Raw genomic sequence first — 21,344 nt, 5'->3', positions numbered from 1 at the left:
ACAGATGATAGGGCTGGTCATTTCTTAGTGAACTTTGGAACACGGCCATTACATTTGTATTTCACAAATCAAAATAAATCAGTAGTTTGTTAAAAAGTGATAGCTTCATATGTGTGCCTTCTTTTCTTTGCAGTGTCCCTTTTGTAAATTGCATAATACTTCATGTGTCATCCTACCCAACCATGGATTCTAAAGGGTTAATACACCCTTTTTATATTTTGAGGCAAAGGTCAAAAGAGCAAGCTACATTGTAGGATAAACTAATACAAATGCAAATAAGGCCAACCCTCACTCGTATAACGAATGTCTTACATAACCTTTTGTTACACTCACATCTATAATACCTAAATAGTTCATCCCCACTAACCTATTTCTATTAACATGCAGGCTATCCACATCAGCGATACTGCCCCGTCAGCGTATTGGTAGAGACTTACAAGCGGGACCAACCACTATACAAAACAAACACGTCGGCTTTAGTTACTACTTGTAGGACCAACCAGAGAAGTTGCGGACGGACGTAATCCAGCCCAGCCCATCGCCCCAGCTTTCCTCCCTCCCAATGTAATCGCAGCCAAGCCCATCCTCCCGCTTTGCTTTGTTTTTTTGTCGACGAATACGCCACCGCTTTCCTCCCTCCCAGCTTTCCCCTCTGTCCACTCCGGCTTTCCTCCCTCCCAATGAAAAAGGCCGTAGCAAGCTTGCACAGCCTACTGTTGCATCCTCTCTGCAGCCCATTGCTTCCACCGGCCCACCCGGTGTATCTTCGCCTGTCATGATGTATAGCAAACAACCATAGACTAACTGATGTTTACTCAAAAAAAGTAGACTAACTGATGTCTGACGCTCCCTCTCCTAATAATGTTCCAGACGGCGCTCCACTTCCTCTCCCCGCCATCTACAGAAGAAACGAATCGATTGCCCTTTGAAGTCTGCTCGGCTCACCTCATTTCATTCCCATTGATCTTCTTTGCATTCCAAGATTCACCTCATTATTTTGGTTACTTTTTCCATTTGCCATCTTACGCATCCTGCTTTTCATCGTCTTTAATTTTGCATCAACAGGTCATTATGTGGCTACAGTCTACGGGCAAGAGATTCAAATCGGTACGCATGAAGCTCAACATTTGGGGCATAATATGTGTAACCCTGTTGTATTTTTCGCCTCTCCTATTTTATTTGACTACTTGCTTACAAAGGTCAGGATATATTTTTTATCATCATTCTCATCCCTGAGCCTTTTCTTTCAGAGAGAGCAGAAACCCAACAGTTCAAAATCTGGAACCCTTGGTTATAACAAACACCAGCTCCAGACATTACAAAAAACTTGAGAAATACATACCAGTGTCCGAAGCCAAACAATGAACAACGCCCCCTTGAGTAACATACAGGAGGATGAGCGGCAGGTGGACAAAATAGGCTCTGATGAAACAGCATGTCACATCATCTGTTAGAAAATAATTCGGGTGTCCCAAAATTCTTTCGCAAAACTCACAGTATTTCTACATTGTAAAACTATATGTGCAGCAGCTACATATGATAACATCTTGCGCTACAATAGCTTGACAATTTATATTCCCAATCATTCTCATATTTGTCTGTGCAATTGTTTTAATCCAATGCCTTTGATGAATTGGAAGCTGATTTCGGTCAAAAATAAATCTGCGTAATCTTTATGATCCATAATCTACTCAGTATGTCTCCTAATCTTTGCTGCAATCAGTGATAGTAACAAGTTCATTCGTTCATGTAGAAGTCTCATGTTTTGCAATTTTGGAACAAAAGGAGTTCAATAAGCATTTCTTATGGATATTAGTTATCTACCTAGCACCATATGAATAATTTCCAGTGTCTCTTCTTGATAGGTATGATATGTGCTATATTCATACTCTTCTTTTCCGTTGTAAAGGCTTAAAATATGGCATATATATTGTACTGCAGTCCTATATCCTTTACCTTGATGTTCCTGTGAGGGAGATAAATACAGATCCCAAATTCATGGTTTCTCTTAATTCCCAATTTCTTGATCCATTTTATTTACTGAGTCTGCAAATCATTTTGATTGTTTATTTTGAACCAATATCCATCCTAGATTAGGATCAAACCCCCGGGAATACGCTGCGCGGCACAGATCCGCATGGTCGTCTGACGGGAGAAATTTCAGGAGCATCTGAGCCCGTGCTCAGAAAAGAATATTTGTGATCTATACTTCAGTTATTGCTACATGTGACATGTCCTCTCTGCAGATTCTTTTTTAATTTCTATCAATAAGTTTTTGTTTTTTTTTGCGAGGGATCAATAAGTTTTTGTTGAAAAATTGAAACTGGTGAGTGTTCTTGCTGAAGTAATAAGTGTATATAATTTTGTCATCTGGCATTATTATTTACGAACACTATATTTATTGGCACACTACCAACTATCTTATACCTACAGTCTTATTCCTGTTAATATATGCTTATTCTTCTTACATTCATGTACCATGGCTATCTCTATTTTGTTCTAGCTACCCTATAACCTATATCTCCTTCACAGTAGCATGTACATGTGATGCTCAAACTGCCGGAAAAAAGATTGAAGCATGCATACAGAGTTGTCAACCATGGCGTATTTTTTGCTATGTACAAGCTGTCTTTCAGGAAAGTATTTTTTTAATGGTTCTGATCATCTATTGTAGATATACCGATATGCAAAGATCTGGAGCTATATCTATCTCTGCAACAAATTATGCATAGTAAATTGATTTGTAAATAAGGAATCTGGTTATCCGTTCATTTTACTTAAATTTCGCCATCCTGTTTTTTTGCAGGTATTTGTAGTAGATTCAACATCGCATCACTAGAAGAGAAGCTAATTTGCTTCTGGGCATGCTTCTATCTTCTTACAATATATCAAGTTTACATGAATTGTTTCTGTTATTTATATAAATGTATATTCAATGTATGCCAGAATATCCTCATTACCTCATGTCGTGTTATAAGTGTGTTTGTGTGCCAACGAAGTTGGGTCCTCAAAGTTAATTATTGTCCATAACCATACATCTAATTACTGTTGGAATACTGTAATTAAACTTTGCAGATCGAATATCTTATTATAGTTGTTTCATTGGTTTGTAAGCTTCCTGTAATTTCATTAAGTATGACAGGAACTTCTTATATATTTTACAACGTTGGTTTACGTGAGCTCAAAAACATCCCGCCCCAGTGATAAAACTAATTTCCTTTCTATCCACTGATGTAGGCAACCCAAGATGAATGCAAACCAAGACCAACATGATCCATACGGCAACAGTAAATGAGATAAGAAACATATTATTAACCGCAAGATGCATAAGAAGCACGTAGTTAGGAACGTTGAGAGCCGACTATATCTGCATGCATTTATTCTGAAGTACTCCACATCGACCGACGTCATAACCACCCAAAAGGTCATCATGGCCTTCACCGAAAGATCTAACTGTCATGTGATATAAGTGCCTGCAGGTCAGAGCTACTAGCGTAAGTGTCTTGCTGTGTTGAGGGTGCCGAAGTGTTCAACAAGCAGTTAAGGTCAGGCAACTGCTCGTCACGCTGAAGGACCTCCATTGCCTTTTGAATGGTAGGCCTTTTGGCACCATCAAGAAGAGAACACCAAAGTCACAGGACAACCACACGCTGCATCTGCATCTGCATCCGCCTCTTGTCCAAGTCGTCCTCGCCATGCAACCTTTCATATGCAGCCTCCATGACATTGCCTCCTTTATATAGCTCCCAGACTTGCTCCCTAGACTTCCCTGTGCATACAATGTCTAGTAGGACGATTCCAAAGCTGTATACATCAGAACTACGGTGGAACTTGACTTTCCCATCTTTCCTGCATTCTGGATCTATGTACCCTTCCGTCCCTAAAGCAGTTTTCATGGGCGTCGTGTTGTCCTGGTTGCCGATCCTCGACAGCCCGAAGTCAGCAAGCTTGGGGTTGAAGTTGTTGTCCAGGAGTATGTTGCTCGGTTTGATATCTCTATGCAGAATGTAAGGGTCGGACTCATCGTGGAGGTAAACAAGAGCAGAGCCAATACCTTTCACGATTTGGTACCTAACAGGCAGACACACAAATTAATGAATCTCTGCAACGTTTATAACAATATATAAGACTTTTAATCCTTGCAAATTGAAATAATGTAAGGAAAAAATAATCCTTGGTGTACAATACCTTGTTGGCCATGATATTACTTGCTTACCCTCGCGTAAGTGGTAGTGCAGATTGCCATTAGACACTAGCTCATAAACAAGAAAGAGCTCATCATCCTCCTTCTTGCTGCAACACCAACACATGAAATCGAGCAGGTTCCGGCTATTTTCTCTATAACACCAACCTTTCAGCTTGACAAGATTCTTGTGCTTAGCTTCGCTAATGGTGTTCATCTCGGTGAAGAAGTCCATATTTCCTCCCCTTGTCTCTTTCAAGATCTTCTTTAAAGCCACCTCGATGTCGTCTGCAGATTCCTTCGATCTCGGGTTCATCGACACACCCCGATTCTTTGGAGGATGGACTATCTGATTCTCTCGAGGGTGTACCTAATGATGATTCCTTGGATAATCTATCCCTGTAGACCACTCCAAAGGCACCTCGCCAAATAACCCTATCCACAGAGAAGTCATCTGTTGCAGCAGCTAGAACATGGTACTCAAACCGTCTGGCTCCTCCAGATCGTGCCACAAAGTCATGGCTTGTGGTCCTTGTCCACTTGAACAACTCCCTTTTTTTGCGGGTGAACAACTCCTCCAATCGACCCTTCAACAACCATTGCCTTCATGTCACGATCTGCATGCATGCACCAAAACAGCATTAGTATATAATAAACTAAAAGTAATTGATGGGCTAGTAAGAAAGAAATAGGCTAAAAGTCCCACAAAAAATCAGAAACATATATGCGCCCTTCATTAATAAACCAAAATTAATGGATGAGATCTAATATAATGTTCTACGAAGCCAAGCCATCCTGCCTTGAAGAAACTCACATCCCTTCTCCCATGATTTCCCACCTGTCACCTCATCGTCCCAAGCCACACATATTTTTTTTTTGGTTTCTCTTCTCCATGTCGCTAGTGTTTCCTTGGACCCATTCTGATCTTACCCCATGATCTCTTACCCTCTTCTTCTTTGCCCTCAGATGGAGGCGTCAATGGCACACGCTCGTCTAGCTGGTGTTCAAGTTGTCGGGTTCTTTTGAACTAATGGTTTGTTAGCATATTTCATAGTGTATTTTTTTTTCTTTTGAGACGTTTGTTAATCATTTTTAAGCAATTGACATTATATGCAAAATACACTCAATCATACTAGGGCTGCTAGGTCTCTCCTCTTTTTCTCTCTCTCTTGGTTCATGTTTAAGATATAAATATGTCTAGCTTCTTGGGACTACTAGATTTAGCGATCAAGAAACTTATAAAGAATATACTTCTAGCTTTTCTTGGTCAATATTATAGTTATTATATATTTAACCCAATACACAGTCCTGATTACCAATAATGATGCTTTTGCATGCATATATTACATTTGTGTATGTAACTATTTACAAGTGATAACTTATCATAGGTCAACATAAGGAAGTTGTATCCCACTTTTCCTTTATGAAAAAATTAGCGTTCAATGTTTAATTTTCACCATGGTTCAAAGCATTTATTGATTCTCTCACCAATACAGAGAGACAGGGAGGGCCCCAAATAGCCTTATGGAAATTGAAACTTGATATTTAGTTCACCATAGTGCTCAGTATTGAATACCGGGCTCCGATTTTATATCTCCGTTCCAAATACCAAGTCTTAATCAAGCCCATTTATCGTTGGTTCCATTTACAACTATAATATAATATTTTGATTCATTTTCTAATATTTTATCAACCATATAGTTTGGATACTCCCTCCATCATAGTTTACACGGCGCGTTTCAATTCTCATGCATTTCCACAAACGGAGTGATTTTAGACGCGTTTGGTTTAATGCCCAATTAATTACGGTGTCGTAACCACAATCAAGCCCACAATTTTCTTTCCATGTAGGTGTGTACGAGAAGTGGGATAACTGCATGCATGTGTGTACGCGGGGTGAAAGCACTTTATGCATGTGTGCACGCATCAATTTTTCTAGTAATAGTACGCGGGGGTGAAGGGCACCGGGTGCGCGTACGACACCCGTCCCACGCAACTCGTAGGGTGCTTTCCCCATGAATTCTGGTTGCAGGTCACGTCGACCAGGCCGGGACCCACAGTGGCGTGACCATGGAGTTTGAGGTCATCTAGGCGGTAGCTGGATGCGTTGGTGAAGTCGAAGCTGAAGGAGAAGGGTAAGGCCACTGCGGCCGGAGCGGCAGCGAGAGAACGGTGTAAGCAAGCGAAGAGGAGGAGGAGGAGCTGCGCGGTTCCTAGTGACTAGCAACGGTTCGATCGACGCCGTATTTATCGGCCGATCAAGTGGGCTGCATCGCTTCTTCGTAGGTCAAGGTCGTCGTCTCACTCTCTGCAAAAAGAAAAGGCCGTGGACAGTAACGGGCGGCATATGGACGAAAGTCAATCGTCAGCGCAAGTTCATGCACTGGAAAATCCAGTTTTTCAACTATATAACTACGCTGAACCTGCCATGCAAGTTGGTTACTTGAGCGTACGTACGTAGCATTGCTTTGGCTTTTCTTCAAAGTTCTAACAACTACGCCAATAATTGAGTTTAAATTGTTAGTACTACCTCGGTCTTGGTGAATAAATCATTCACGTAGTTCTAGATCAACGATTTGAGCAATTAAATATGTGTTATATGTCATGAAAAATATATCACTAAATTCCTACGCAGATGTAGTTTCTAAATATATATATTTTGTCTCATATAATACATATTTAGATAGTTAAATCGTCGATCTAGAACTACGCGAATGACTTTTTCACCGAGACGGAGGTAGTACATGGGGTAGTTAGTTCCAACAAACATGCACTAGTACAAAAAGGGCCATTTGTCCCGGTTCTAGAGGGCCTTTAGTCCCGGTTCTTATTAAAGCCTCCCGCTTTAGTCCCGGTTCTGACACGAACCGGGACTAAAGGCCGTCCACATGGCCGCTGTCTGGAGCTCCATCTTTAGTCCCGGTTGGTAACACCAACCAGGACTAACACCAATCGGGACTAAAGGTATTTTACCGTAATTTTTTTTATTTTTTAAGTTTTTTGAATTTTTTTTATTTTCAAATTTCTGAATTATTTTCCAATTTAATCTCTAATCACCCCTTAGCACTGCTCTATTTAACCTCTAATCTCTAATCACCCCTCATCATTCCAAATCATCTAACTTTCCCGGCCGGTCACCCATCCTCTAACTTTCCCGACATGCTTAACTTCCGGGTTCTATTGCCCCTTGTTTCCAAGTCTGCACTTGTTGTTTTCCTGACAATAGTAAGATGTCAATCCTATTAACCCTCAGGAGTTTAGCTTGACAATAGTAAGATGTCAATCATATTAATCCTATTAATCCTATTCACTGTTTGAGTTTGAAACTATTATTCTAAAAAACAATAATTATTTAGTAACACTAATATTTATTAAATAAGTAGTTTGACCATAGTTTGACCACAGTTTGACCAGATTTGACATATATTCAAAAAATTGAAATAATTATTTAGTAACACTAATATTCTGGAATAATTATGTACTAACACTAATATTCTTGAATAAGTAGTTTGACCATAGTTTGACCACAGTTTAACCAGATTTGACCAAAATTCAAAAAAACCGTCATAATTATTTAGTAACACTAATAGTCTTGAATAATTATTTAGTAACACTTATACTTCTTGAATAAGTAGTTTGGCCAAAGTTTGACCTGATTTAACCAAAATTTAAAAAAACTGAAATTTGAGCATAACTTTTTTCCTTTTAGAATTTCATAATTCTAAAAATTTGCAAACCGGCCGTAGGCCGTCAAAATCGGATGCGGATTTTTGTGCTGAACATTTTAATATATTATACATTTTTTCCGACATCGTATGCAAAAGTTATAACCGTTTTACTTTTTTATGACGCTTTTTTGCAAAACATGTCCAGATTTAAGTTTTTTAATTTTCCTAACTAGTAGATGTAGTAATATAACTACATCTCAAAGATTTTTTTTTTCTGAAGTTTTTATCATTTTCTTTTGCTTTTTACGAAACTGAAAAGGCGATCCACCGGGGGTGGGGGTAGAGTTTGAAAATGGGACCTTTAGTCCCGGTTTGAGGTACGAACCGGGACAAAAGGGCATTGCACCCTTTAGTCCCAGTTCGTGTCTCAAACCGGGACTAAAGGTCTAGTCTTTAGTCCCGGTTTGAGACACGAACCGGGAGTAAAGGGATAGCACCCTTTAGTCTTGGTTCGTGTCTCAAACCGGGACTAAAGGGCTCATTTGAACCGGGACTAATGCCTTTAGTCGCACGAACCGGGACCAATGCTCACATTAGTCCCGGTTCGTGACTGAACCGGGACTAATGGGCTTATCAGGCCCGAACGAAAGGCCTGTTTTCTACTAGTGATGGCGTACCACCGGCAAGTTGGTGCTACAGAAAAAGACGACTTGAAGAGTATATTTGGGTAGGTCAACTAAAAATGATATCCCTCCCCCCTCGTGTGGTCCTCGTGAGAGGCAGCTCTCGTCGTAGGTGCAGGCACTAGGCCTCCTCTTTTTCCTCGGCGAAAACTTTCAATCAATTCATCAAGTGTTAAGGTAGTACAAAGAAAACTTTCAATCAATTCATCGCCTAAAAACAATGTAGCGAGCTGTAGACGTGCCCCCATCATCACCCCTCCCTCATTGGATCCGGGCAAACCGTATTGTAATAGCTAGTCCGAAATTTATCGTGCTAAGGCCCCATAGGACCAGCACACCAGAATAGGAACCGCAACCGATGAAGAGAAGCATAGATCGGAGGGATCCAACCTGTACACAGACAAAAACAGACGAACGAAGACCGGATCCATGCGGGTCTACACAAGACAAACGCCGAACGAATCATGCAAGATCCGTCAAAGACAAACCTCCATACGCCCACCGATGACTCTAGATGCATCACCGGAAAAGGGCTAGGGAGGGAGAACCTTATTCCATCTTGAGAGCTGCCGCCGTCTTGCCTCTCTTAGCAGGGCACAAACCCTAACAACTCAAAAAGAAACATTTTAAAACGAAGCCATCCCGGCGGCAAGGGCCAGGATCCACTAGTCCTCCTTTCTCCACCTCTTCCCTTACAGCAGCCGATTGAAACCAACACATCACTTCAAGCCCTTAGCACTCTGCTCCACCAAAATTCATGAAAGTAAACTGCATTTACAAAAGTGTAGATACTGTGTTTTTTAATATATTTTTACTTTTCAAATACAAGCCGACTTTTAACTACATGTTGGCCATTTTTTGTATATAGGTTGAATATAGTTTCTAGATAGACGTTATATAGTTTTCAAATGCAGGTTGAGCAGTTTCCCATATGCATGTTGAGCATTTTCCAAGTGCACATTGAACATTTTTAGAACACACATTGAACATTTTTCCATATCAAACTTATTAAAATACATGGAAATATTTTTTAAACACACATTGAACATTTTCCATAAATGCCATGAACAATTTTAAAAGTGCAATTTTTTGAAGTGGAATAAAAAACTTCTTGAAAGGTATGATACATTTTTTAAAATTATGCCAATACACTTCTACATTGTACGATATTTTTTAACTACCAAAAACTTAGGTTTAAACACAAGTATTCCTTTGAATATAATGAGTTTCTTGAATGATATACCATTTTTTGAATATATTAGATGAACACTTACATAATGCATGATCAAATTTTGAAAAATTAAAGTAAAGTAATTTATCAAATATAGATAATATATATATATATATATATATATATATATATAAATTAATAGGCAAACATAACAAAACAATCTACTCTTATATTTATTTTTGAAATACACGTGGACCTTATTTTAATACATCTTTAATTTTTTTCAAATGTGGGTTGAATATTATGACCAGATAAGCATTAAGCATTTTCCAAATACATGTTGAATATTTTCTGAAATACATGTTGAGGGCTTCCCCAGTGCACACTGAGCATTTTCAACAACCATCATTGAACTTTTCATAAATGCCATGATTTGTTTTGTTTTTTATTTTACTTTTTAATTATTTTTCCAATACATATCGTATTTATATCAATATATGTCTAGTATCTTTTCTATACATATCGAACATTGTTTCGGATACACGTTAAAAAATTGAACACTTTTATAAATGCACATTAATTTTTTTATAAAATTACAAGTTGAACATTTTATACATAAATACACGTTAGAAAATTGAACACTTTTATACATAAATACACGTTAAAAAATTGAACACTTTTATAAAAGTACAAGTTGAACATTTTATAAATGCACATTAATTCTTTTAAATACATGGTGACATTTTTAAACACATATTGAACACTTTTCCGTAAATGCCATGATACGTTTTTTTGTCAAATATATATTAACTTTATTTAAATACAAGTTAAATATCTTTCTTATGTAGATTGTACATTTTTCACATACACGTTAAATATTTTCCAAGTACAAGTTGGACATCTAATAAATGCACATTAATTATTTTTAAATAAATGGTGACTTTTTGAAAACACGCACTGAATATTTTTGAATGGTACGAAACTTTTTTTTCAAATATTATGCTAACACAATCTTAGATCGTTTGATATTTTGAATCTCACAATCATATTTTTCTAAAATACATGATTATTTTAATAAAATGAATTTTCTGAATGATATGAACATTTTTTGATCAAACTACACTTGCAAAATTTTACGTTACATGAATACTTTTCAATGCACTATAAAGTTTAAAAAAATTGAGGAAACATGAATTTTTAAATAAATATATTTCAAAATTTAAATAAAAATAGGAAACAAAAAGTAAGCAAGAAAGAGTGAACAACCAAAGGAAACAAAGCAATTGGCTCCTTCTACATCGGCCCACTATTGGGTCCCTCAAGGCGAGGTGAGCTACCATCTCGCAGCGAGCGCAACCTGAGAGCAACTAATCAAGGGGTACCCCTTTGTGGGAGTCCCGCAATGGTCAATTGGCTGGGCTGCGAGGGCATCAAGTGATGCATCCAACCGCCGGCATGTGTCGTGTGCTGGTCCTCCATTTGAGTTTTTTGTGGGAATTATTTTTGTGCTTGCACGAGAAGCACATGTGTGTTTATCGTGGATGCACATATTTGGTTGAGCGAGAAGTACAGCTGTAAATAATGTTTTTTTGCTTCCATGAGAAACACAACTGTGTTTCACCGAAAGCAAAAAAGAAAACACATTTTCTTTCGATTTGATTCTCGTGGAGGCACTGATTTTCTTCCGCGAGAAGCACACCTATGCCTCTTGGAAAGGAAAAAATATAATATTTTTCTTTCACAAGAAGCACATATTTGATTCTAGTGGAGGCGCAGATCTGCTTCCGCGAGAAGCACAACTGTGTCTCTCGACAAAGGAACAATATGAGTTTATTTGTTTCCATAAGAAGCACAAATTTGCATTCACCAGAAGAACACCTGTGCCTCCCAAAAAGGGGAAAATGCTTTTTTTTTTTGCTTGCATGAGAAGGATATACTTCTTTCCACGATAAGTTGTGCTTCTCAGAAAGGAAAAATAACACATTTTTTCTTCCTTGAGAAGCCTATATTTTCTTCTCATGGAGGTACAGATTTGTTTCTGCGATGTGCTTCTCGAAAAAGGGGGAACAATATTAAAAAATTCTCCCGACTCCTTTTTTTTGGTTTATTTTGTGAAAAAATGTTCATCAAAATCTATTAACATTGGATCTAGTTTCGAAGACCTCGTGCGAGAAATCTGACAATGAAATTGGTTCAAGATTTGGACGGATGGTTAAAGCGATAAAACATTTTAAATGTACAAATCTAAGAAAATAGGAAAAACTGCCAGGTTGTGAAAAGTGACGCATATGCAGTGCAACAATTGTCAACGCCTGAGAAGGTGAGAGTAACCTTTGCAAGGGATACCCCTTAGTTAGTGATCTCGGCGAGACATAGATGCGCCCCAACGTGTCGCATGCTGCCAGTCCGTAGGATCTGTCGCATCAAGGGCAGCATGTAGTGGGCCGACCCTATAGTTTGTTTCTTCTTTTTTCAGTGTGAGGATTGTGTGTTTTTTTCCTTTCATTTTTTTTTCTCATACCTATATTTATATTTAGAAAATGTTCTGCAATAAACAGATCTATGGAAAAGTTATTTTGTTTAGATTTTAAGAAATCTGCACCGTGTATTATAAAAATGATTAGGGCATGTAAACATTTTGTTCTCGTGGGTTTAGAAAACATTCATGGCATTAAAAAAAATTCCGCGCATTTTAAAATATGTTCATGCTATTTTTTTAAATGTTCATACAGCGATAAAAACAAATTCATGATAGCAAAAATGTTCATAACAATAAAGTTTTCGCGCATTCACAAAAAATTTCATAGTTCGTTCAATTGAGAAACGATCATCATGTATTTAAAAAATGATTGACGTTCAATTGAAAAATGTTCAACATTTATTTAGTAAATGTTCGATGTGTAGCCATTTCGCGAACATTGTTCAATGTGTAGTCAGAAAAAAGTGAAAATATAAATGACAATAGAAAAGGGATAAAAGGAAGCAAAAATATCTATACCTACTAATAAAGTACGGAGCGTTTCTACTCGTCCTTCATCATAGGTTTTACAAAAAAGTCCCTGATTTTTTTCTTCAAGTAACCCATGGACCAACATAATAGCCAGTTCGGTTGAGATTCGACCCAACTGCGGCAGCCACTATCTAGTGCTCCTGCGCACTTGTTAGTATTCCGTGTTCGATGTAGGCCCAGTTCAATTTGTTTTCAGCCCATTAAGTCCTTGGCTTTAATTATTTACACATAATATGTTAAACATGATTATGTGATAACTTTGCAACTATAACTCGGATAAGATATGTTAAGAAATGTTAACACTGGATAATGTATACACTCATACGAGTAATAGATAATAGATAAATGTGTGGGTACATGGCCATGAAATTCAACCGAACATGCATACCAATTATTGTAGACCCATCTCTATTGTTGGATGGACCCTAGACCCAGGTCCGCCTAAAATTCACTGACTTAAATCACCTGACTTTGTGGAGAACAACAAGCTAGCTCACTTGTCAACCAGCCAAGGGTAATAGTACGATGAATTAAGACAGAGAATCTTGGTCCACCAATAAACTTGTTCGATGAGCTTGCTTCTTGGATGCCATTTGTAGGACACTAGTGGAGCTGCGGATGGCAAGTTGCTGCCTGCACACACAAGTTGGACCTGCAATGCACAATAAGGCCAAACACCTCGTTCATGTCCAGAGCCTCCGGGCTTGCCCCACCCGGAATCGACCAGTCAAAGCGGTACAAGAGATTTGCTAGCACCATCTCAATCGTCGTTGTGGCCAACAGGGCTCCGGGGCACTGCCTACGACCAAATCCGAATGGGACGAACTCCATCTGTGTCCCCGAGCTGTAGTCCACATGCATAGCGTCGTTCCTCTCGAACCTCTCGGGCCTGAACTCCGCCGCGTCCTCCCCCCAGTGGCTCGGGTCCCTTCCCACTGCAAACACGTTTATCATGACATGGATGCCTTTGGGAATGTGGTAACCCATGACTTGGCACTTATCTTGGGTTGCCCTGCGTATCAGCGGCACAGGTGGGTGTAGCCTTAGTGTTTCCTTGATCACCATTCGTAGGTATTGAAGATTGCCAAGGTCCGTGCTCGTTATTGTGGATTGTCCCTGTGCGAGACTCTGTCTGACTTCGAGTTTCGCCCTTGCCATCACCTTTGGGTTGCGGATGAGTTCCGCCATGGCCCATTCTAGCGTGGCAGCGGTAGTATCGGTTGCAGCTGCAAATATGTCCTGGAACAATGGATGTGACAAATGGACAAGTACATTATATATTGTGTGTGTTAGCAAGGACATGCACGTTTGGTCAACGGGTGTATATACACTCTATATGGAAGAAAAAACAATAATTAATGAAAAGTCAAAAAATTTAAATATATTTTTGAAATTAACTTGATCTTCCATTGTACTTGTAAAAAAGTCCTCACAAAAAGAAAAAAACCCATTTACTTTATTAACAATAAACAAAAATACTTGGCCAAAATAGTGTGAATAGTGACTTGTAATAGCAATAAATTTGTTTTCTTGACCTGAAGTCAACGGTGGTTTTTTATTCATGAAAATTTATATACTAGTGCAAAAGAAAGTAAAGTTTATTCTAAAAAACATCTAATTTTTTGACCTTTTTAAATTATTACTTATACCAGGGGTATAATGTATATACACGCAGAAATCAAAGGGCAGTTCCCGTCTGAGCTACAGCAAGGGAGCTAGAAAGAAGAATCACTTACAAAGATGACCGTGCCTATGATCTCAGACGTCAGAGGGAAACTGAGGGTGTCTTCCTTCTGCAGCCTCAGGAGCACGTCTAGCAGGTCCTCGTTGTCTTTAGTGCCGGCGCTGGCGGAGGCATTCTCTTTCATATTCTTGCGCTCAACGATGATGTCCCCCAGGATTTTCTGTACCCGGCCGTGGCTCCTCCTCAGGTCGCGCATTGTGCCGCTGAACCACCGTACCAACCGCGATGATGGGAAAAGGTCCACTAGGCAGAACCCTCCCACAAGCACCAACATCTTGTCGAGCTCATCGAGGTACGTTCCTTGCTGCTGGCACTTGCCACCGAACACCGCCTTGGCGATGATATTGTTGGCAAGCTTGGCCATACCCTGGCCGAGGTTGACGACGGCGGCCGGCGAGGCAGCCACAATGGAATTGACGAGGTCAGCGATCTCGTCTTGCTTGATGGAGTCCATTCGCCGAACCTGCCTCGCGCTGAGCACCTCGACCATGCAGACCTTGCGCATCTGCCGCCAGTGCTCGCCATAGGGTGTAAGGACGAGTCCTTTGCCGCCGCAGCTTACGAGCTCACGTGTGGGGCCGCTCGGACGGCTGGCAAAGACGAGGTCCTTCGTCTTCAGCACCTCCATGGCCGCCTCGGGCGTGGAGACGATGACGGTGGGCACCTCTCCGAGCCTGAGCAGCATCAGCTGGCCGTACCGGCGCGATAGGCGGAGCAGCGCGTGGTGCGGCAGCGTGCCGACGAGGTGATGGAGGCTCCCAACGACGGGAAGGTTCCATGGACCTGGAGGAAGCTTGGCTCTAGTGTCCTTAGCGCCAACAGCATGGGAGAGAACCAAGTAGGATAGAATCGCTCCCACTGCGATCAAGCCAAGTCCGTAGGAGAGTTGATAATCCATGCATGTGCGAGTTAGTGTGGTATCGTGAAGTCTTTAGTTTGTTTATATACACCTACTGGAACTAAATTGCTAGTATTAGGTTTAAGAAATATTGTCCTGAATTCATAGTCGAGTATGGTCCTATGTATATATAGTGATACACACACACACACGTAAGGGTGGACGCTGTTCAGTCTGGTTTAGTCTTGACTGAGGCGTCCATCGACCGGCCCACCGGACGGGACCTGTCGCTGAGTCGTTAGAGCATCTTCGGATCATGTAGCTCCCCGCAAATTTCATTTACACGCTGTGTGTAAATTTTCTTTACGGTATCCCGAGGTCTGCAGTGGAATAGGTAAACTAGTGCTTCACAATTGCTTGTCTGCATCTTAAATCATTCTGGTTCGGGTCCCCTCCCTCCCTCCCCCGCCGCCACCGCAAGGCGTCTGGGAGGGCTCCAGATCTTCGCCGCCGCACCCCCCTCCTCCTCCCTCCTCCACCCTCGCTGCCGCCAAGGGGCGTGACCACGCAAAGCCCGGTCGTCGCCGGCAACGGCACGGCCCCTTCGTCCCCCGTGCGTGTGGTATGTCGTAGGTCAGATCTCGCGCGCGGGGCGCGGCACTCGATGCCGGGCGTGGCGGCACTCCAGAGCAGGCCGATGATGGTGGCGTGGCGATGGGCGGCATGGTGGTGGTGCGGGCCGGTGCCGGCGGCGGCGGCGGCGGTGCTTCCGACTACGCTGCGGGTCGCGGGCGGCCCTCTCGCCGTGGTTCTCTGGTGCCGGGGGGGGGGGGGGGCAGCGTTGGTGGTGGGCTGCTCCTACCCAGTCGGGCCCTCGCAGCTGGGTGGCGGTGCTCGGCTTGGGAGGATCCCCTTGGTGGCATCTCTTGGCGGCGGCGGCGACAGCTGGGCCACCCTCCCTCTCCGTCATCAAACAGCCGCCGGTGCCTCCTGGTTCTCTGGGCCTTCAACGCGGGGGCGGAACACGGTTTTTGGGGGGAGGGGGGAGGGGGGAGCTGCAGCCGGCACGGGCGTCGGGCGTGGCCATGGGCCACTTCTCCACCTTCCCCTTCCCCCGGTCGATTATGGTCGTGGCCCTTCTCAAGGCAGGTTGGTTGCAGGTGGTTGGGGTCATGGATCTGGGAAAAGTCGTGGTCTTTGGTGGCTTCAGGGTGGTCTCATGGCAGGGCTGCGGCCCTGGCGGTGGGAGTCGGGTTGTTCATGGGTTGATTACGCGGCTCAGATGCGGGCAGGCAACCATGGCCGCTCGGGCGGCATGGCTGCGGATGTTGGCGGACCGGTGTGGTGGCGGAGGAGTTGAAGCACGGGGGGTACATCACCTACCCAGTCTGTGCACTGGTCGACGGTGACGGCGTCTGTGGACGTCGCGTCCCTCCTTGGGGCACCGTCTTACTCCAGCTGAAAACTTGATCTTCGGATCAGACGCTAGCGACGTTCGTGGTCGTGCCCTTCCTGGAGGCACCGTCTTGGAGTCCTCAGTACAACGTGTCCGTCGCACATCCTCCCTGACGATCGCTCCTTGTGGTGGTGCTCTCTGTCGGCTCTAAGTGAATCCGTTTTGCTCATGTTTTAGGTGCTTTGTAGTCGTTGAGGTTGTGTGTCGATGCCCGACATTCGTGTATTTTGCCTTGGGTGTGTGTGGCGTGCGTTTGTATCGGATGCTTTGATGTTGTGTTGGTGATTTATAATATAACGCGGGGGAAACCCTTTTTCATCAATAGGTAAACTTGTCCCGCAAAACATTTGCAGGATGAGTATACGGGATCTATTCTGCGCCGGAGACGTCGCGACACCGCAAATTTTCCAGAGCTTTGTAAATTCTTGTTTTTCGACAATATAAACCGAATAAAACCATAATATAAATTAAGCATACAAATATAAATGGTCCCAAAGGCAATTCACAATACAACAACTATCTTTATTACAACACATGTTCAAATCGAAACAACAAATTGTTCGAATCACACACAAGTACATATGAAATGTATTAAATTAAAATGGGATTATATCTTCCATAGAGTTGCCAATGATGTTCAACAAGATCATCACGGAGCTGGTAATGTGAAGCATTGTTCTTAATCTTTCGGTAGGTGTCAAGAAATGCAGTGATCTCACATATGTCCCTAGAAGGCTTCACATAGCTACCAACATTATAATGATAAAATCCCTCTCACTATCGATGATCATATTGTGTAAAATTACACATGCGATCATGATTTTTCCGAGGGATTTCTTATCCCAGAAGCGAGCGGGACGTCAAGCACTAGCAAACCGAGCTTGCAACACACCAAGTGCCCTCTCAATATCCTTTCGACATGTTTCTTGTGCTTAGGAATTTTTTGTTCTTCTTGGTTTTGGGTTCACTAATGTTCTTCACAAATATTGACGATGGAGGATAAATACCGTTGGCAAGATAGTACCCCATGATACAATCATTGCTATTGACGGTATACTTGCAAGCTGGAGCTTGTCACCTAGCTAGTTGATAGAAAAGATGAGATTGCTACAAGACATTGATATCATTTAGAGACTTTGGCAAACCAAACAAGCAATGACAGATCCATAAAGCACGTGAAGCTACGGCTTGAAGGATAATGGTGGGTTTACGTTAGTGTCCTGTGTATTGCCCTGCCCAAGCTACGGGTAGTTCTTCAACCACCAATGTATGCAATCAATACTCCCAATCATGCCTGGCCATCCCCTTTCTTCGTTCATTGCCATCAACTTCTTTGTGTCCTCCTCATCTCTAGCTCGAAGATAGTCCATGGAAAAAACCCGGACCATCACCTTTGCAAACACCCGCAATCATTAGATGGTGGTTTCTTCTGCAATTTGAAGATATCCGTCAGTATAGTCGATAGGAATCACTCTTATTGCCGCCGATATTTTTTTCATATGCAGTAATCCCAAGCAAACCGGGGGCATTCCTCATAGCGGAGGCGGCGGAGACTACATGGGCAGGGTGCAACACGAGACGGCGGGGAGATGTGGCGGCAGCTGCAGGGAAGGGCGCACAAGCTGAAACTTCCTTGGCGCGCACAAAGATGTTGGAGAGATAGGGGAACTGGCAAAAAGAGGCAGGGAACTTGTAGATATTGCGGAACGGGCCTGGACTTTGCAGGATCCTGCAAAAAAATTAGCGGACGGTCGATTCTACAGGATCTGTTCGGAGCGGAAAAAACGACCTCGTCCTCTAAATCGGCTGTTATTTTAGCAGATGCCATGTTTTGTGGGATCTGATAGAGATGCTCGTATGCATTCCTGGCCGGACTGGGCTGAGATCTGGCTCACGACCGGACTGGTGCCTGAATGGTCTGACTCACCTGGCCTTTGTAAAGTTTGAATGCACACAGTGAACATCAACGCACGACTATATAAAACATGCTAGCAAATAGCAAAGTCATATACAAACAAAGTTATCGCATAAAAAAATTATGCATAGGTGAGAAAAATAAAAACTCCAAAACGACCAGATCCAAAGATAGTGATATCTAGTAGTACTTCAGTACAAGCAACGGATATGACTTGTAACTGTAAGTTCTTCCCATTATAAGATAGTGATATCTAGTTCAATACAAGCAGCGGATATGACCTAGCAACTGTATGTTCGTCCCACTACAAGATAGTGATATAAACATCTCGATCCCCAAAAGGATGATGATAATACTGCACAGCATAACTAATCGCCATGATATCTGTACGATGCTTGCTAATGCACAAACCGGCGGCAGTGGCAGAGACTCGGAAATACTTGATGCTGATTCACAACTAAATCAGCGTCAAGTATTTTTGAACGGCCCTGAAAAAAAAGTATTTTCGAATGGAGGAAGTATAATTTTTGTTGAATAAAGTATGGTTGAAGTTTTTTCTTAAAATGAACCCAAACGAATGGTGTAATCACCGAGACGGTGCTCTGTATTTTTCTAGTTGATTAATTCAATGTTACAGTAAACACATTCTAGTCTTAGGAGTACATAGCGGATGTCATCTGTTGGAATGTGGATTAACAGATTGTGCTAGTAAGATATCATGTAAGCCGGATCTTAGTTCCTTAGCCTTGTAAATATATTTCGGTTGTTTTTCTTTTGAGTGAATTCCTGTAGATATATCTTTGACACTAATTACTTCGTTTAACATTTTTCATTTAAAGTACCCCATTCCAAGAAAGTTTTGCTTTGAAGCCCAGACAATATACACCTTCGTTAGCGACTTAACCGCACGGGTGATAGGGCTCCCCTATCTCCTGTCGGTGCCACCGCCGGTCTTCCTGGTCTCCTGAAGCCATAGGGCCATATAGGTACGGTGTATCTCGGGTTTCATTTCAGGTGTTTCCTGAGGTTGGTTAGGGTTTGTGTCCAGCTGAATAAGATGAGGTGGTGGCGGCTTCCTGAAGATGGTACATCATTTTCCATTCCTAACCGCCATCCAAGTCATGCGTCTAGTGTCGTCGGAGGGAATGTGGAGGTGTGTCTCAAACGGATCTCATGGGATTCGTTTGGTCTTTTGTATTTGTTGCATCCTCTAATATACGGTCTTCATCCATCTCTGTTCGTGTGTCTACATAGGCCGTCCGTCAAAGATCTTTATATTGTTGGGAAGCCATATATTGCGCTCGGCTTATGATTTTTCGAGTACCGATAGAACATATTTAGCTCGCACCCAATTTCCTACATGGTGTAAGCCGAATCCTCGATGCCAAGTCGGACACTCGGCTTAGAGCTTGCCGAGTAAATTTGGGTGTTAGCCAAGTATATTGGGTACTTGGGCTTTTAATGTATTTCCTCTAGTGCTTACTAACCCCTCTTGTGTAACAAACCATTTTCATGTCGTGGTGTAGTGTAGTCAAGGATGATCGATAAGTTATGCTCTCTCGCAGATTCATGACAAAGCCTGTTTTATAGTGTAACAATTACAAATAACATTCGAAGAGGATGCATTTGATGTCACATATAAAAGAGGTAGTTTTAAATAGCGGGCTATGGCATTCTATGTTTGACGCTAACTATAGTGCGCTAACTAGATCTAAATTGTACATGATGTATTTAGCGTGACGCCCCTCCAATCGCTATAACAACATTATATCGCCAAGATAGACAAAAGTGTTACTCTAATCCCGAGCGCAGATATACCCACATGAACAATAAATTCTGAAAGAAATGTAAGAAATAAGGAATATATCTGATTTTTTTATATGAACATCAACAGCTTATATAACATCTTGTAAAAGTTTACCGCCAAAAGACATCCATAGTTGCTGTGCCCAAAAAAAGAAAAACGAGTGCTCCAAATGCATATTTTTGAGTCCTGAGTTTTTTTTGTACATGCCTCCACGGATGACCTTTCTAGGTGATTTTTTACTGGGTGTTAGAACATATGTTGATGTTCATCCACAAAAATTATGTTTTTTAATTTTTTGTACACTATTTTAGGGATTTTCCATAGGTAGTTGAGTTCGGGGGCAGATAATGCATGTCCGCGCACAATTTAACACTACGATAAAAAAGTGTAGAAGATTTTTTAAATGAGAAAGAAAGAGGGAGATGTGCTGCAAAGAAACAAAAGGTTCTGGGTCACATAAAAAAAATTCCGGCCATTGATTGTACTACGTAACTGAATAGTCTTTTTTAAGGTGAAATAGCTGCTTTACTACATAACTAAAACAAGTTTGGTAGGTCTCTGGCCAGTGCCGAAGTTATACAATCAGATGGATTACACATCCAAGTTTTACACAATTTATTCATACAGCCTTCCTGTGCTAGATTATGAGCAGCAACGTTCGCTAACCGACGAACCGATCTCACTGAACAATGCTGAAAATGTCTCATCAAACTCTTCAGCTTCTCCACCAATGGGACATGAACAGATAAATTATTTCTAGTATCTATTAGCTTTCTTGCAGCAACCAGACAATCCGTTTCCACAATTACATTTGTAGCTTCCATCTCCAAGGCAAGTTCCAGGGATCGGATATTAATGCCACAGGGCCA

General features: G+C 41.7%; 1 protein-coding gene and 1 pseudogene across 1 annotated transcript; both read right to left on the bottom strand.

The window, feature by feature from the left end:
* Nucleotides 1-3,449: 3,449 nt before the first annotated feature.
* LOC125540564 (L-type lectin-domain containing receptor kinase IX.2-like) lies at nucleotides 3,450-4,792 on the bottom strand (annotated as a pseudogene).
* Nucleotides 4,793-13,272: 8,480 nt separating this feature from the next.
* Nucleotides 13,273-15,402, bottom strand: LOC125540565 (desmethyl-deoxy-podophyllotoxin synthase-like). Its single transcript, XM_048704177.2, has 2 exons — nucleotides 14,452-15,402; nucleotides 13,273-13,954 (listed from the first exon to the last, which is right to left on the bottom strand). Exons 1-2 carry the CDS (start codon nucleotides 15,355-15,357, stop codon nucleotides 13,319-13,321), a joined length of 1,542 nt encoding a protein of 513 aa, XP_048560134.2. The 5' UTR covers nucleotides 15,358-15,402; the 3' UTR covers nucleotides 13,273-13,318.
* Between the last annotated feature and the right edge of the window lie 5,942 nt (nucleotides 15,403-21,344).

Source organism: Triticum urartu, chromosome 2A (genome assembly GCF_056163025.1).
Source record: "Triticum urartu cultivar PI428250 chromosome 2A, HENAU_Tu73, whole genome shotgun sequence".
NCBI lineage: Eukaryota > Viridiplantae > Streptophyta > Magnoliopsida > Poales > Poaceae > Triticum > Triticum urartu.
Note: the sequence above shows the minus strand (reverse complement) of the source record. Positions and strands in the feature narration are given on the sequence as shown.

Bases quoted from the DNA above. Each gene is read 5' to 3' on its own strand.
- LOC125540565 (XM_048704177.2), bottom strand. From the start codon at position 15,357: ATGGATTATCAACTCTCCTACGGACTTGGCTTGATCGCAGTGGGAGCG. The intron at 13,955-14,451 runs GTAAGTGATTCT...CCATTGTTCCAG, and splicing joins TCATAGGCACGGTCATCTTT to GACATATTTGCAGCTGCAAC.